This window comes from Frieseomelitta varia, unplaced genomic scaffold (genome assembly GCF_011392965.1).
Source record: "Frieseomelitta varia isolate USP_RPSP 00005682 unplaced genomic scaffold, Fvar_1.2 scaffold_538, whole genome shotgun sequence".
NCBI lineage: Eukaryota > Metazoa > Arthropoda > Insecta > Hymenoptera > Apidae > Frieseomelitta > Frieseomelitta varia.
In genome coordinates, this window is record NW_025110299.1 from 28,882 (window position 1) to 43,703 (window position 14,822).

General features: G+C 38.3%; 1 protein-coding gene across 1 annotated transcript; it reads left to right on the plus strand.

Moving 5' to 3' along the window:
• Positions 1-1,290: 1,290 nt before the first annotated feature.
• Positions 1,291-9,658, plus strand: LOC122533554. The gene is made up of 4 exons (XM_043663383.1): positions 1,291-1,540; positions 4,732-5,063; positions 5,574-5,848; positions 6,776-9,658. Exons 1-4 carry the CDS (start codon positions 1,291-1,293, stop codon positions 7,482-7,484), a joined length of 1,566 nt encoding a protein of 521 aa, XP_043519318.1. The 3' UTR covers positions 7,485-9,658.
• The last annotated feature ends 5,164 nt before the right edge of the window (positions 9,659-14,822 follow it).

Here is a 14,822-nt window from a genome sequence, read left to right on the forward strand (position 1 = left end):
ACGCAAGAATCTGTTATCGAGTGATCGCCGATCGAGAGTTATTTTAACGCCAATGGCGCGGACGTGAGTTTATGAAAGGCTGGTTTTTCACCGTCACCCGGGCAACTGGAACCCGAAGCCATTTTCCACGGCGCAACGGGTAACGTTTGTCACGTTCGTCTCACGCGGAATGAAACGCTGTTAACGAACCGCTGCGGCCGCTCGACAAAACAAGCCGTCGGAACGACGACGTTGCACCGGGCCTGACACAGATGCCATCGCCTGCGTGTCCTTCCTTTTCCACGAGAAAGCGAAAATTACTGTGCCAGCCGAACGCGGCGACTTGCCATTCCCGCGGCAACGAGAATTATAGATATAAAATGGTTCGGTGACCACCGAAATACAGGGGGCTGAATGATGCAAAACAAAAATAACATTTTACAAACACACACACACTTTTTTAATTTTCTATTATTTTACTTGGAAATATAACTAATGGACTTTTTCCAGTGTTATGTATGAATTTTTACGAATTAAAATTTCTTTCTTTTTTTATGAATTTTTCAAACCCTCCAGTTTCTCAGTTTTTCGGTCACCCTGTATATCAGAGAGGACAGATGAAATTTCGCGGATTTTCTTTTTTCGTTCAAAAATGTTCTCCTTCCTTGCTTTTTTCTTTTTTTTATAAATCTAGTGCAACTCCATCTTCGTTTTATTTTATAGACATTCGTCTTCCATGCAACTTATTATATCAATAAATTTCGATTGTTGTAAAGTTAAAGCGACTACACTAATTTTTTACTGAATACATCCTTGCTAAAGTGTATTTTTCACTGAAAACATTTTTGCTAGAAATTTTCTTACTAAATATATTACTGGAAGATACATCTTCCAATTGGCTTCGAATTCTATTGAACCGTGTTACACAGTGTTATGACACTTGCGACGTTGTTTGAAATATACTGAAAAATATTACTCATTTTAAATTACAAAGTTGATATTATAATATTATACACATGTATTATAATATTATAATATACTTGTATTATACTTGTATTATAATATATGTATTATAATATTATAATATACTGTATTATAACTTTATATACTTTACTATTATATATACGCGAGTAATATTATATTAACGCTAGAACTACCAACGCATATTAAAGCATAAAATTTCCATCAGAAACATTACGAAAGATCATTTTTCAAATCTTTGTAAAATAAAGTTTGCAACTATTCCATAAGTTACTAAACATTATAAATTATTTTAACCACTCCGGTAGTTCTAGTGTTAATTTTTTTTTTATGGTGGGTCGCAATGAAGAAAATCCTGTGTCTAAGGAATTTGAAAAGAAAAAAGTCAGGTCCATTCACGAGAAAAAAAAAAAAAAAAAATCTCCGTTGGTTGCAGGCTGGTTCTCCGTTGTGTCGAGCAACAGTGGTACCGGAAGTGCCAGGGTGTACCGAAGAGTGGGGGCGTTAGTCCGAGCCGGCGTCCCGGCGTTTCTACTCGCTAAACCACTGAGAGCTTACACGCTGACACACTCGAAAATGGGTAAGCTTTAACAACCGTTTAATCCAGCTGTACCGTTACTTTGTAAATGACACGTAATTGCACACCACGCCAGGAAATGTTCCATTTGTCCGCTCGTTACGATCGCAACGCGTTTGAAATAAAAATACTCTGTACCAGAAGTGTTAACGCGAATGCACGATGATAATGGCGTCACAGCGTTTCTCAACCAAACTCGACCTAATATCTGTTCGTGGTAAATTTTAATCGAACGACGAATTTCAAAGGTAGTTGCGAAAGAAGAAAAATGTTTAGAAATCGACTCGTCGTAAGTTACAAAAAGGTGATAAAAGATACATAATTAAAGAAATACGATACAAAGATTGTCAAATATATTAAATATTATTGTTGTTTGATGTTATTTTTTCTGTATTATTGTTAAATATCATTTTTCTTACATTATATCGTTCTGTTCACAGTTTCGTTGGATTTTATATATTTAGATATAAATATTAGATATTTATATAAAAATATAATATATTTATATATTTATATTATATATTTAACAATAAATAATTATATATTTATATATTTATTTATATTATATATTTATATTAAAAAGATATAAATATTTACGTTGTATACACTCTTGCATATTTAAATTTCGCGCGGATGCACGAAAAATACGCAGCCTGACGATCGAATGTAATATTTAAAGATTATTACGAACCGTTAAAGGGTTAAACGCGAAGAGACGATCTTAACGCGATTGACGTCTACGGAACTAGAGAAGAACTAGTTGAGAAAATTTATGAGAGGCTTGTTTATGAAACCATTGTCTCCCGCACTTTCGTTTGCTAAAAGGAAGACGAAAAATCTCCACCGTACATCGTGGAGAATTAATGATGATACCGAAGAAGAAGGAAGAAGGTTTCACTGCCGGATGATTATTTTAATAACGTTACGTTTCGAGCGTTAGAATTATAATAATAAAGATCGTTGCATAGATTGGCTTATACTGTTTTCGATTAAGTTTTTACCTGTGAATCGATTTTCTGGGGGAAGCCAGAAAATATTTAATGCTGGATATCCTGGACGTTCTACAGCTACGGGTCCAATCATCCTTCGTTCGAAAGTATGCGTACGGGTAAAAATACATACGCAACACATATCGATCGTACTATTGGCCATAAACGCTCGATTCATTCCGTGCTCCAACAATAATCGTTCCTTCCGACTTAGTTAAAGTGTCAAGATGATAATTCACGTTTCTCCTAAGTAACAAGTTCTATCGTTAGAAATCTTTTCCCCCCATGTAATGAATCTTCGACGATTCATGGAATTCGATGGAACTTTTTGGAATGTGTGAAATTTTGTAAAATATGAAGTACTTCTTCTGTGTGTATAGAAAAATGATCTATTTCCTAGTTAAATCGATACATTTTAACTGTAGAATTTTCCTTATTCTTCAGTAACTTTGAGACAAAACACTTGAGTGCTCTATAAAGGAATTACATAACGTGTACATATCATTGAGACATTAAAAGACATACTTTTACTATTATTACATTACTATAACAAAAACTATAACAGAACCCTCGGTGGAGAATCATTTCAACAAATTCGCAGTCAATTCTAATTGTTCATTACGAAGAGATTCAACGCGAGGAGAATTGTTTCTTGGCGTTCAAATCGCCCGAGGATCTATCTTGCGTGTAATTGAAAGGAAAAGAAAGTCGACGAGAGGAGAAAAGAACTAGCCATAGACACGTCGCTGTAATCGTTAAGGTGTATAATGGCACGAGGGCCGTGCGTATCGTAAGAACCCCAGCGGCTTTCACGTTGCCTATTACGTCACGTGCCCCTCGCCTACGTTTAAACGCACGGACAACAGCGCGCGCTGGCCACTCGCATTAACAGACACATTGACATTCGTGTCACGGCCAGTCGCTGCACCCAAGGGAATAATTCGTCGCGTCGCGCGAATCGTGCGTGAGTGCACGCCTCGCGTTTCCACGCACTCGAGAGAACCACCCCGGGTATATCGTCACGTCCTAGACGAGAGAGAGAGAAAGAGAGAGAGAGAGATCCTCGCTTCGACACGGTTTCACGCTGATAACCCTGATTGTGAGTTTCTCACAAGCGTCCCTTATTGTCAGCAGGTCCGTGTTTCTGCGTCGTCCATGGTGTGCGAGAGTGTCTCGGATAAATTTCTGCGACGCTAACGTCTTATCGCCGAGTCATCGAGAGAAGATTCGAATTTTGGAAATTCTGAATCGTTCGAAATTCGGAGAGTACAAAGTATAAAGTAAGGGTGACATTTATAAGCAATATTATCTTCTTGAAAAAAAAAAAAAATAGTTCGTTGATTGCAGAATTAACGAAGAACAACGAAGGGCAACGGCGATATTGGTCAGAAACGCACGTAAAGCCGAGAAAATTCCTGCATGGCCGAGATTCCAGCGTTAACACTGTTATTAGCTCGGATGGTTAGCGAACTGTTAGGAAGAAATTCATTTGGTTGAATAATGGAACAGACTTGGCTTGGAAGGTGGAAGCTAGCCTGTTAATGATAGCGTGGGTAGAGTTAAGTTAGGTAATTGGAATAATGAGGCAGAGGCTATTTTGTTGCGAGCGAGTGCTGTGTGTTGGAACGGCTAGCACAGTTAGAGCACAACGTTCGCGTAATAAGATAGCGGTACGCGAAAGTATTATTGGGGCATATAGTAATAGAAATCTATCGTTATACACAGTTATTAGAAATTGATTGATCCGACATTTACGGATACGAAAAAAATAGTATGCACATTATTACGATATACATATAATGCATATGGCATACAAGTAATATGCATATCGTTACGATTAATGTATAACGTATATAATATAAAAATAACATGTATATTATTATCAAATGACAGCCGTCTTTTTAGCAAACTCCATGATGTTTTCACCGAAGAATGTACTCTACTTCCACGACTCAAATTCACCAAAAAAAAAAAGAAAGAATTTATCGACTTCCCTCTCTCGAAATCTCTCGTGAAATTCCTCCCCTCGGATTGGGAACCCCTGGTTCCAGACCTGGTCTAAATAAACAGTCGCAAGCTACGTATGCACATCGTCTAACGACAAGTTCGGCCGTTCGTCGTGAGCTGAGCTCTAAATAGATCGTCGTTATCACAGGCATGAACGTAGAGTAACGATTCAGAGTAGAACGATAATTTCCGTTTCAGAGAACGGTAACCTGAGGGCTCACTACACAAAAACGACGGTACGAGCCGGGGAGGTTCTGCGACTGGCCGCGGTTTTCCAAGACACGCGGAGGACGCCGGTTTCCAGCGGTATTTCCGGTGTCGTTAGCGGCGCGCCGGAGGGTAAGAGTTCAAGGTCGTCGGAACGAGACCAGTACGCTCAATGCCTGGATTCTCACGGGCACGAGTTGTTCGCCCCGCTTTCAGCCAGGGGCGAGTTCTACGCGACGTGTCAGAGCGGAAGTCTCGACACCGGAAGCGACGCGGTGCTCTACAGGGTCCACCAACTTGCCAGAAGGGATCTTCCTCTTAGGGTGAGCTTCGTCAAATGTTCCATGTCGCGGAGTCAGAGTGTCAGAATAACGTTTAATTATTATCTTGTTATTAATTTCGATGGATCACGCTGTTGTTAACTCTGTCCTCGGATCCTCTGTTGAGCAAATTTTACTGGATGCAAAGTGCGAGTTAACGCAGCAGAGCTTCCTGTGTCCAATCGAACACCTTGATATCCGAATTTTTCTATTATTATATTATGTACTGTTTAAATGTAATACAGTGTTTACTGAAAATTTCATTATTTTATACCAGAGAGTATTCATTGCCAAGAATTTAATTATAGTATCAAAAAAATATACGTAATTTCACATCAGGACATTTCGTCGTTCTGTTATTGTCCAAGAAATTTATATAGAGGAGGCTCTCATTGCGTGTCAGAAACTGATAAATAAAACGTGCAGCTATTAACACGAACGACGTGTCGTTCGTTCCAAGTTTTCAACAATCAAATGTAAACGACGCTCGAGTTTGAAAATTCGTGTCGATAGGTACGACTGGTTGCCGGACCGTTGCCAATACCACTGCCGCGAGATTACAGTGGCCTGATGCAGCTGGAAGGTGCAACCAGGGGCCCCATAGTGTTGGGATGCGCGGTACCTCTGATGCCCGAAAGGCCTTTACCGAGTTCTACGGTGCCGGAACTGCTGGAACTCGTTGCCACGGGACCAACGGCGCCACGAGTGAAAAGGGCGCGATTAGGCTGCCCTTCCGAGGCACGGTTGCTCGCGTCGCCCAAAATGCAACGGCTACTTTCGGCTTGCAGGTAAAAATACATTCACACCGGTTTGATATTATGATATCCGACGCTTAAAATTATATTTACGCCCAAAATACTATACACATTCGAATGCAGATTTAAATCGTAATAAATGAATATGTTTAGTACAGTTTAGAGTACAAAAAGGGAATATTCAGTATATAAAGAGATTGTATATTCTATATTATACAATTTTAATATCTTATTATTTATGATGATAATTCAAATCATGCTCAAAACGAATGAATTCTAATATATTCAATATAAATATATTGGAATTTTAATATTTAATTATCTACGATGATAATTCAGATCGTGTTCAAAATTAGACAAATGAACGAATTCAGACATTCGAATATATTCAATACACAAAAGAATGTATAATATATATTATACAATTTTAATATTTTATCATCCACGATGATAATTCAAATCATGCTTAAAATTAGATAAACGAATGAATTCAAAATGAATTCGAATATATTTAATAACAAAAAAAAGAAAGAATATATATTCAGTACAGAAGGAATATATGTATTATACAATTTTAATGTTTCATTATCCACGATAAATACAAAATGTAAAAAATAAAAAGTGTTCCAATAAAATTTGACTGTCTTATCTAAAGTTAAGAGTCCATTCACGTTTGATAAAAAAAAATTTCACTTGACATTTTTCCAATTTATTTTCACACGTAGAATAACCTAATATCGATTATTTCTTCTTGATCTAAAATTAATCAAGCTCACGCATACTGTTCAATCTCGATTTTCTCTAACAAAATGACACAAGTCTCGATCCATATCTTTCCCCTTGACTTTTCACGAGAAAAGAATTTCTAATCTTCTCATTAATTGATAATTTCACACCCCGATTAATAATAAAATATTTATAAACTTTAACACTGTGATTTCTTTTCGGTGAATATTCCAGAAGAGCGCTAGACCAGAGAGCAACGGAACCACGCGTAGCGCCACCGAAGCCGGCGGCCAGCGGCGGCGGCCAGCTGAAAGAGCTGCACCTAAAGGAGATCAAGTCCAAGCCAGAAGCGAAACCGATCCTCCAGAGTCTGAGGGAGGGGCTGGAGCACATCAAACGAACGACAATCAGGGATCGTAGCAACGGCCGTTCGAGTTCCGGCAACAATCACAGCTTCCTCGATCGGATCTCGAGGATAGCTCAGGGTGGCAGAAGCAGAAACCCAGCGAAGAAATCCGCCTCGTTCACGTTCGCCGTCCGGCCGGAAATCGGCATGAGGTCCGAGAGATACGCCAGCCTCGAGTCCGAGACGAATCTGCTGCAAGCGTCCGCGCCGTCTTCGAGAGAGAAGGTTCAACGATCGGTTTCCACGAGCGTGCTCGAGGTGCAGACTCAACAGCAGGACCTGGATCCACCGTACTCCAAGGTCAGGGACAGTTTAACCCCGTTACCGTCGACTCCGCCGCCGTCCAAGACGGAGGAGATCTACGCGGAGATCTGCGACGAACCGCAGGAGAAACCGCCACCTCCGCCGCCAGCAGCAGGGAAGAACGGGACCAGAGAGAAGGACAGAGGTTACGTGAAGCTAGCGTTGTCGCAGTCGGAGGTTTCTGACTTGAACACCGGCGACGATGAAGAAGGGATCTATAACACTGTCTGCTGATGGTGAATTTTGTGTTTTTTGTTTTCTTTGTTTCTTTTTTTTTTGAGTTGAATTTGCCAACCGTGGGTAGTAGTATCGAGAGGAAGAAAGTGCAGTTGCTGTGGAATCGTGTTGAATTACGTTGTGGAAGTTGGTGTTTTTTTTTGAAAAGTTTGTTAAAATGGAGGTTTGTTAAGTCGTTGAATTTTAAAAATATTGGAAACTCGTCGAGGAAGAAGCAAGAAACACCGACGAGCACGTGTTCGTCCCGCCATTAGCCACGTGACAATTGTTAAATAATTGCAAACGTGCCCGGATTGTAGATATTTTGCGTCTCTTTAAGAAATTCAACAACACGAAAGTCTACAAAATGTCTATTATACGTGACAGAGTATTTCTCACGATACACCTGAATACTTATATTCTATTCCTTCGATTAAAACTCGCAAGAAACGTACAAACGTCTACGAAATTCATATTAACACTAATCTCGTGACACGAGATCTTCCATCGTCCACGTATATAAATACTTCAAACAGCCAGCTTCGAAAAATCAGCGACGTTCCATCTACGATCCAATAACTCGCCAATTTTACAATTGCGACACGATTACTAAAGTAATTAAACCTAGAAAAGAAATCTCCATCTTCCTGTCGCGATATATATATATATATACGTTCGAATTGTATCGAGCAAACGATTTCGTACATCACCACCCGTAGACACGCGACAAATTGCGGCGCCGTTCTCCAGTCGACAGACTCGTTAACACGACGGACATTAAGCACGAGTGCACACCGAAGCGAAGCAGTGGTTGGTAGTTCATTGACGGGGATAACGTGCGACTTCCTGGATCGAAGCGGAGAACCGTTCGGGTAGAAACGCGGCTGCAGTGCACCGGCGGAATTTACAGCGCCATTTGCCCAAGAAATTATCCTCCAGGCGCGTCTTTTTCTCCCTTTTTTCCGTGGCGAGACATAGAGAGAGAGAGAGAGAGAGAGAGAGAAAAGTGGCGGCGGCGTCCTCCACGAAGAGAGAACCGGGCCGGAAGATTTACAAGGCTGTTGACCGGAGAGAAATGATGGCGTAATTGCGGTCCACGCGTGCGCGTGCCGGATGTAGCGGGGCCTGGAACGCCACTTCCGGTACACCGAGAGGAATCTTCGCTATGACCGATCGATACTATTAGAATACCCGTACTCTAAGAGATCGCGCGCGCAGCGATGGTACTGACGATACCGAATTTTTATGCGCTCGCGTATGCATGTACATTCGAAACTGGCACCAACAAGTAAACAAAAATAGGTGAAACATACCGAAGTGCTAGATAAAAGTAAGTTCTTGTTGATTGAAGAAGTCTGGTGGACTAAAAATCGCAATGATACTATAAAACAGATAATGAATTACAGTATTTGTTGTATGACATGTATGTACGCTGGATAAAATAAATTCTTATTGATTGAGAAGTGCATAAAAATACCAAAACGACATGATTTTACAATATTTATTTTGGCATCGATGTATATATTACAAATGTACACGGGTATCAAATGTAATTGATACTCTTTTGATAATTACAATACAGGGTGATTCAAATAAATGTAACAAGTTGTATCTTTCTTTTCATTAAAGTCAGAGAAAGCGGTTGGTTCTACGTGAAAGGGTGTTTGGACAACGTGACAATTATTTTAAAATTATTTTAAAACTATTATAAAACTATTATTTTGCGAAAGACAAGGAAATACGCTGTTCTTTCTTCGGCTCGTGGATATTAAACAATCGATATATTAAAGTATCGATCATTCTCGATGTATAAAATTGTAAAATCACATCGATAGTCAGTTGCCATCGTCGGTCACAGATGAAATTCGACGATTTTGAAAAGGAGAGAATATCCTCTCTGGAGAGGATACAGCGAAACGTTGCGGAAGAAATAGTTCCTCCTTGCTTGGATTACACGTGAAAAGGACCTTTATCAACGGTGTTTATACTTCAGAACGGAACCGTTTCGACGGAATCGATCATTTTGTACAGTTTGTTGGTAACGTTTCTGCGCACGATGGTTGCAACGACGACCAGCGTTTTGTACATTTGTTAATATACTTCGTGTACTGGTTGTGAACGCTCGCGAGAAACGACTTGTAATTTCTTTACTGTATAGACATTATTTTAAAAATACACTGATCTGCAGTCAACTCGCCTGATATTTTATTCTTCATCGTGGAAAATATATAACGACACACTTGCATATGCCAATTTATAACAGTTATAACAATTATTATCTGAAACTTTTTCACCACACTTTTTATCGTAGAAAGTCGTTCGAATACACCAAGTTTATCGTCGGTCGTTCTTGTTATTTTGTTGTCGTTGAAATATTCGAGTAATCCAACAAGCATAAATAAAATTGGGAACAAAGCTTCCGGTTGAAAAATTAATCCAAAGAAAAATGAAGCAAACGAAGTAAAATCTATGGAGCAATCGTTGCATCTTTTATCTGAAAATAAAATATCTCGTTTGGTAAAACAGCTGGTCGAGGACAATCGCAGCTGATGATCGTTGTGCCTTGATTGAAAATAATTTTCGAATGCACAATTCTGCAAAGTAGTACGAACGGACTAAAATATACGAATTAAAGAAACCGCGAGAAACACGTAATAATAGCGTTGCTGATGAAGAGACCAATTTTTTTTTTCTTTTTTTTTTACTATATCCGGTTTCAATTACGTATCATTAGCCTTTCGTAATAGAGCGCGTCACGGTTGTTGATTTATGGTATATCCAGCCATAAGGATAAATCATTTGCGCGCCACCCCTTTCCGTCAGAAGCAAAACCAGCCATTTGTTACGCTCGGCAGTAACATTTCATCAGCGCGATTTAATGTAACACAATTCGAAACAAGTCGGCAGAAAATGAGATTGAAAATCTCAGCTAATGTCGTTGAGAGAGACCGATCTCGCTTGTGCAACGATCGTGACATGTGTCTGCTCGTCCGCATCGAAACACCCTTGAGAGGCTGTTTGTCAGCATTGAGAAAAAAAAATAAACGAGTCCGATCTTGCGAAATTTACGTGTTGCAAAAAATAAATGCGAATTCAGTAGATTCTTATCTCTCTTTTGGACAGTTATGCTATTAGTTTATTTCTTGGACAGTTCTTTATCTAAGAATTTAAAATATTGTTTCACATTGTTGGACATTGTAATAGGAGCCATGAAAATTTAAATTTTACACACACTTTGGAATTTTTAATTTAAATTATTTTCATTAATAACTTTGACGAAAGAAAATTTAAAGCTGTAAATTAAGTGTATTAAATATAGAAATGATTATAATCGTCTGTAGCCCTACGAAATTTCATCTGAGGGTTAATAAATGAAAGAATGAACCCTTTAAGAAAGAAGAATTTATTCTGTCTCAAGAATTAATAAGAAATCTATAAAAACAAAGTAATTGATATATAAAATGCAAAAGGAATAATTAATAAATTCATTGATTCGAGTAAATCTGAAAAATTTAAATAACCAATATATAGCAAACAAAGTTACTGATCCTAGTAAATTTGATGAGATATCTCATGAAATATTTTTTGTATTCTCACATTATTCATTTTGCGACAACACGCACGAACAATTCACACGTTTGAGTTCAAAGATTGAAGTTAGTTCAGCGAGCTGAATGTAAATACTTCAACTTTCATTTACTGTGGATGAATCATTCGTAATAATCAACCAAAGTGAAAAGGACATGAATCCAACTTGAATCCATCCTTTGGAGCAAGATCCTTGTACCTTTCACTTTCTTACATTCAGGAAGATTTCAGCCAGCATCGTGGATTATGAACTTGGTCGAAAATTTTTGATTTCAAACGGAAACTTGTAGCTAACGAACATTCAAAAATTTAGAACATGTTAAAATTCCAAAATTAAATAACAGCATACTTCATTCTTTATATGCTACTGAAATTTCTGTTAATTATATTTAATGATCAAAGTTGTAATTAAAGTCAGGAATTATAATTATAACCAGAAGAAGTTCTTTTCGACGAAAAATAAACAAACTGTTTCCATCTTTTTCTCTCAACAACAGTCATCGAACAACATGAACAAATAACTCATTCTTCGACAGTGCCCGAACGTTCTGGAAAGAGGGAATTAACAGCGACCTTGAAAGGTCTAGAAGGACCTGGGTCAACGAAAATGGACCTAGACAGCTGATTGGTGCTCATTTTCGACGATTAATCTATCAACTCATTACACCAGGGTGACCGGTTGCTCGTTTCGCGGAACGAACTTCCCAGAAGGGAAGTTTCCATCCGTGGCTCGCATGACCGACCGTTCGCTTTGAACGTGTGGTTAGGCGAATTGAAAAACGCTTCGAGGAAGCTAGAAAGCCACGTGCAATTGGGAACGCCAGCCGTTCAACACGAACGAGATAGTCCAACAACACGAGCGGCAGCAGAGCCTGTCATGCTCAAAAAATCCCTGACAGGCATAATCTTCTTCCCTTCCCGACCCGTTTTCGTGTTCTGCCGGACTCACGAATACGAAATTCTTCCGAGAGGCGTTCCGCCTAGGATAAGAAGCTGGCAGAAATAAAGGCAGAGAGAGAGAGAGAGAGAGAGAGAGGCGTTCTTCGCACGGCTGTTGGTTTTTAATTAAACGACCTGTCGCGTGACGACCACGGCGATCACGATCTTCGATGTTCAAATTTCGGCTGGAGAATTGAAAATTACTGCTGATTCCGAGCGAACGTTATTTTCGAATTATTGAATTATTTATTTCCTTTTTGATTTGAAACCTAACCCAATTTTACTGTTAAAATATTCTTGGTTAAATATATATAATGTACAAGACAAGTCATCTGATTCTACAACCTGAGATTATTCATAAAGCATTCGTTGCATTAACAAATAAACCTCGAGCAAAAGTTCTTGCATGATAAAGAAATTAATTATCACACTGGACAATTCTCTCGATAATTTTCGATTTTTATTTGGAATATTTTTGCATGTAAAAAATGAATTTTGAGTAATTTCAGGTACTAGGATTAGATGAGCCATCCTGTATATTATTATATACAATCTAATTCCATACTTAATCTTCTACATTCTATTTGCAATTAGAATTACTATCTGCAAATTGTTATCTGATTTTCTATTATTTCCTTGCAATTCTATTTATTTGTTTCATCGTAACCACAACACTGTAGATTTTTACGTATTTATAAGAAATTTTGACGTCCGAATTTCTACAGAATGTACAATATAAAAGAACAAATAAAATACTCGACAGAATAAATAATTTGTAGCATTCGTTGCATTAACAAATAAACCTCGAGCAAAAGTTCTTGCATGATAAAGAAATTAATTATTACACTGGACAATTCTCTCGATAATTTTCGATTCTTGGAATATTTTTGCATGTAAAAAATGAATTTTGAGTAATTTCAGGTACTAGGATTAGATGAGCCACCCTGTATACTATTATGTACAATCTAATTCCATACTTAATCTTCTACATTCTATTTGCTATTATTATTGCAGTTAGAATTATTATCTGCAATTGTTATCTGATTTTCTATTATTTCCTTGCAATTCTATTTATTTGTTTCATCGTAACCACAACACTGTAGATTTTTACGTATTTATAAGAAATTTTGACGTCCGAATTTCTACAGAATGTACAATATAAAAGAACAAATAACATACTCGACAGAATAAATAATTTGTAGCATTCGTTGCATTAACAAATAAACCTCGAGCAAAAGTTCTTGCATGATAAAGAAATTAATTATTACACTGGACAATTCTCTCGATAATTTTCGATTCTTGGAATATTTTTGCATGTAAAAAATGAATTTTGAGTAATTTCAGGTACTAGGATTAGATGAGCCACCCTGTATACTATTATGTACAATCTAATTCCATACTTAATCTTCTACATTCTATTTGCAATTATTATTGCAATGAGAATTACTATCTGTAATTGTTATCTGATTTTCTATTATTTCCTTGCAATTCTATTTATTTGTTTCATCGTAACCACAACACTGTAGATTTTTACGTATTTATAAGAAATTTTGACGTCCGAATTTCTACAGAATGTACTATATAAAAGAACAATGAAAATATTCGACAGAATAAATATAACATATAAACACTATACACGATATATCACAATTCACACAAGAGTTTTGCTAGAATATTCTCTATTAAATGCCACAAGAAGTTCTGAATTCAACGAAAAAATAAAACACAAGCGACACGAAACGTCTCGAGGAGAATCTGTGTATTCGATCTGGACAACGCTAAACATCTAGCAACATCTAGCAAGAGGCTCTCTCTTCGTTTCACGAAAGCACCCAAACTCGTGTCTCTCTCTCTCTCTCTCCCTCGAGCGCAACAACAACGGTCGTCATTACGCTTTCATCTCGCGGCCGGTTCACTCACGACCAAGAAAATTGAAAATGCACAGATAAACACGCCGGCTGGCTCTCTGACTTTGAGGAATAATAACGCGAAACGATCGTCAGCGGCTATAGGTCATTAATGTTTTACGAGCACGTAGCTGCGGCACAGCTGCGTCCGTTCAATTACAACTAACAGGCAGAGAGCCCACGAATGCCCCTCTCTCTTCTTCTTCGTCTTCTCACTGTCCGGAGAAACGTTTCCACGGCGGCCGGGCACAGCGATACGCGTTTATATCCATTAATATTAACGGCTCGAAACAACGATAATAGCGAAGAACTATAGGGATCCGTAGGTGTTTTCCTTCTGTTTCGCCGACTGGAACGCTCCACGGTGTGGTCTCTGGCCCTTCCACCTCGACTCCGTTCTCGTTCCGTCAATTGGACGTTGGAAATGACTGGTAACCGATACGCCTATCGCGTTACCGAATTTTGGATAAATCGTCAATTCTCGTGAAAATGGTTATCGCGCGAACGAAATATATTTACACGGGGGAGGGGCGTGCACGATCGTAACTGTCCGTTTCGAGAAATTTTACATTTTACAGGCGTCAAAAAGGCGATCGTCGTTGATTGTGTTCGAGATTCCCTTCACGTCGTGCGATTTTATGACTCCTCCACTTTTCGACGCGCGTTCCCAAGGACACGCCACGACTTTTTCTACCTTTTCTGACACTGCAGTTTGGTGAAATGGATTTTCTAAATGGCGAGTAAATGCAAGTGCTTTTCAGCTTTCAATACTTTCGATTCGTTGTTGTCCTCGATTACGTATACATGCACGTTATAAACTTTATATATATATATATATATAAAGTTTATTTTCTTGAAGACGATTTATTTTCTTGTCATTCGTTTTTGTATATAAAATCACCAGTTCCTTGAATCATAGCAA

Excerpts from the sequence above, each read along its gene's own strand:
- LOC122533554 (XM_043663383.1), top strand. The coding sequence starts at position 1,291 with ATGGTGGGTCGCAATGAAGAAAATCCTGTGTCTAAGGAATTTGAAAAG. Across the intron at positions 1,541-4,731 it reads GCTGACACACTCGAAAATGG|AGAACGGTAACCTGAGGGCT; the intron begins GTAAGCTTTAAC and ends TTTCCGTTTCAG. Across the intron at positions 5,849-6,775 it reads CGGCTACTTTCGGCTTGCAG|AAGAGCGCTAGACCAGAGAG; the intron begins GTAAAAATACAT and ends TGAATATTCCAG.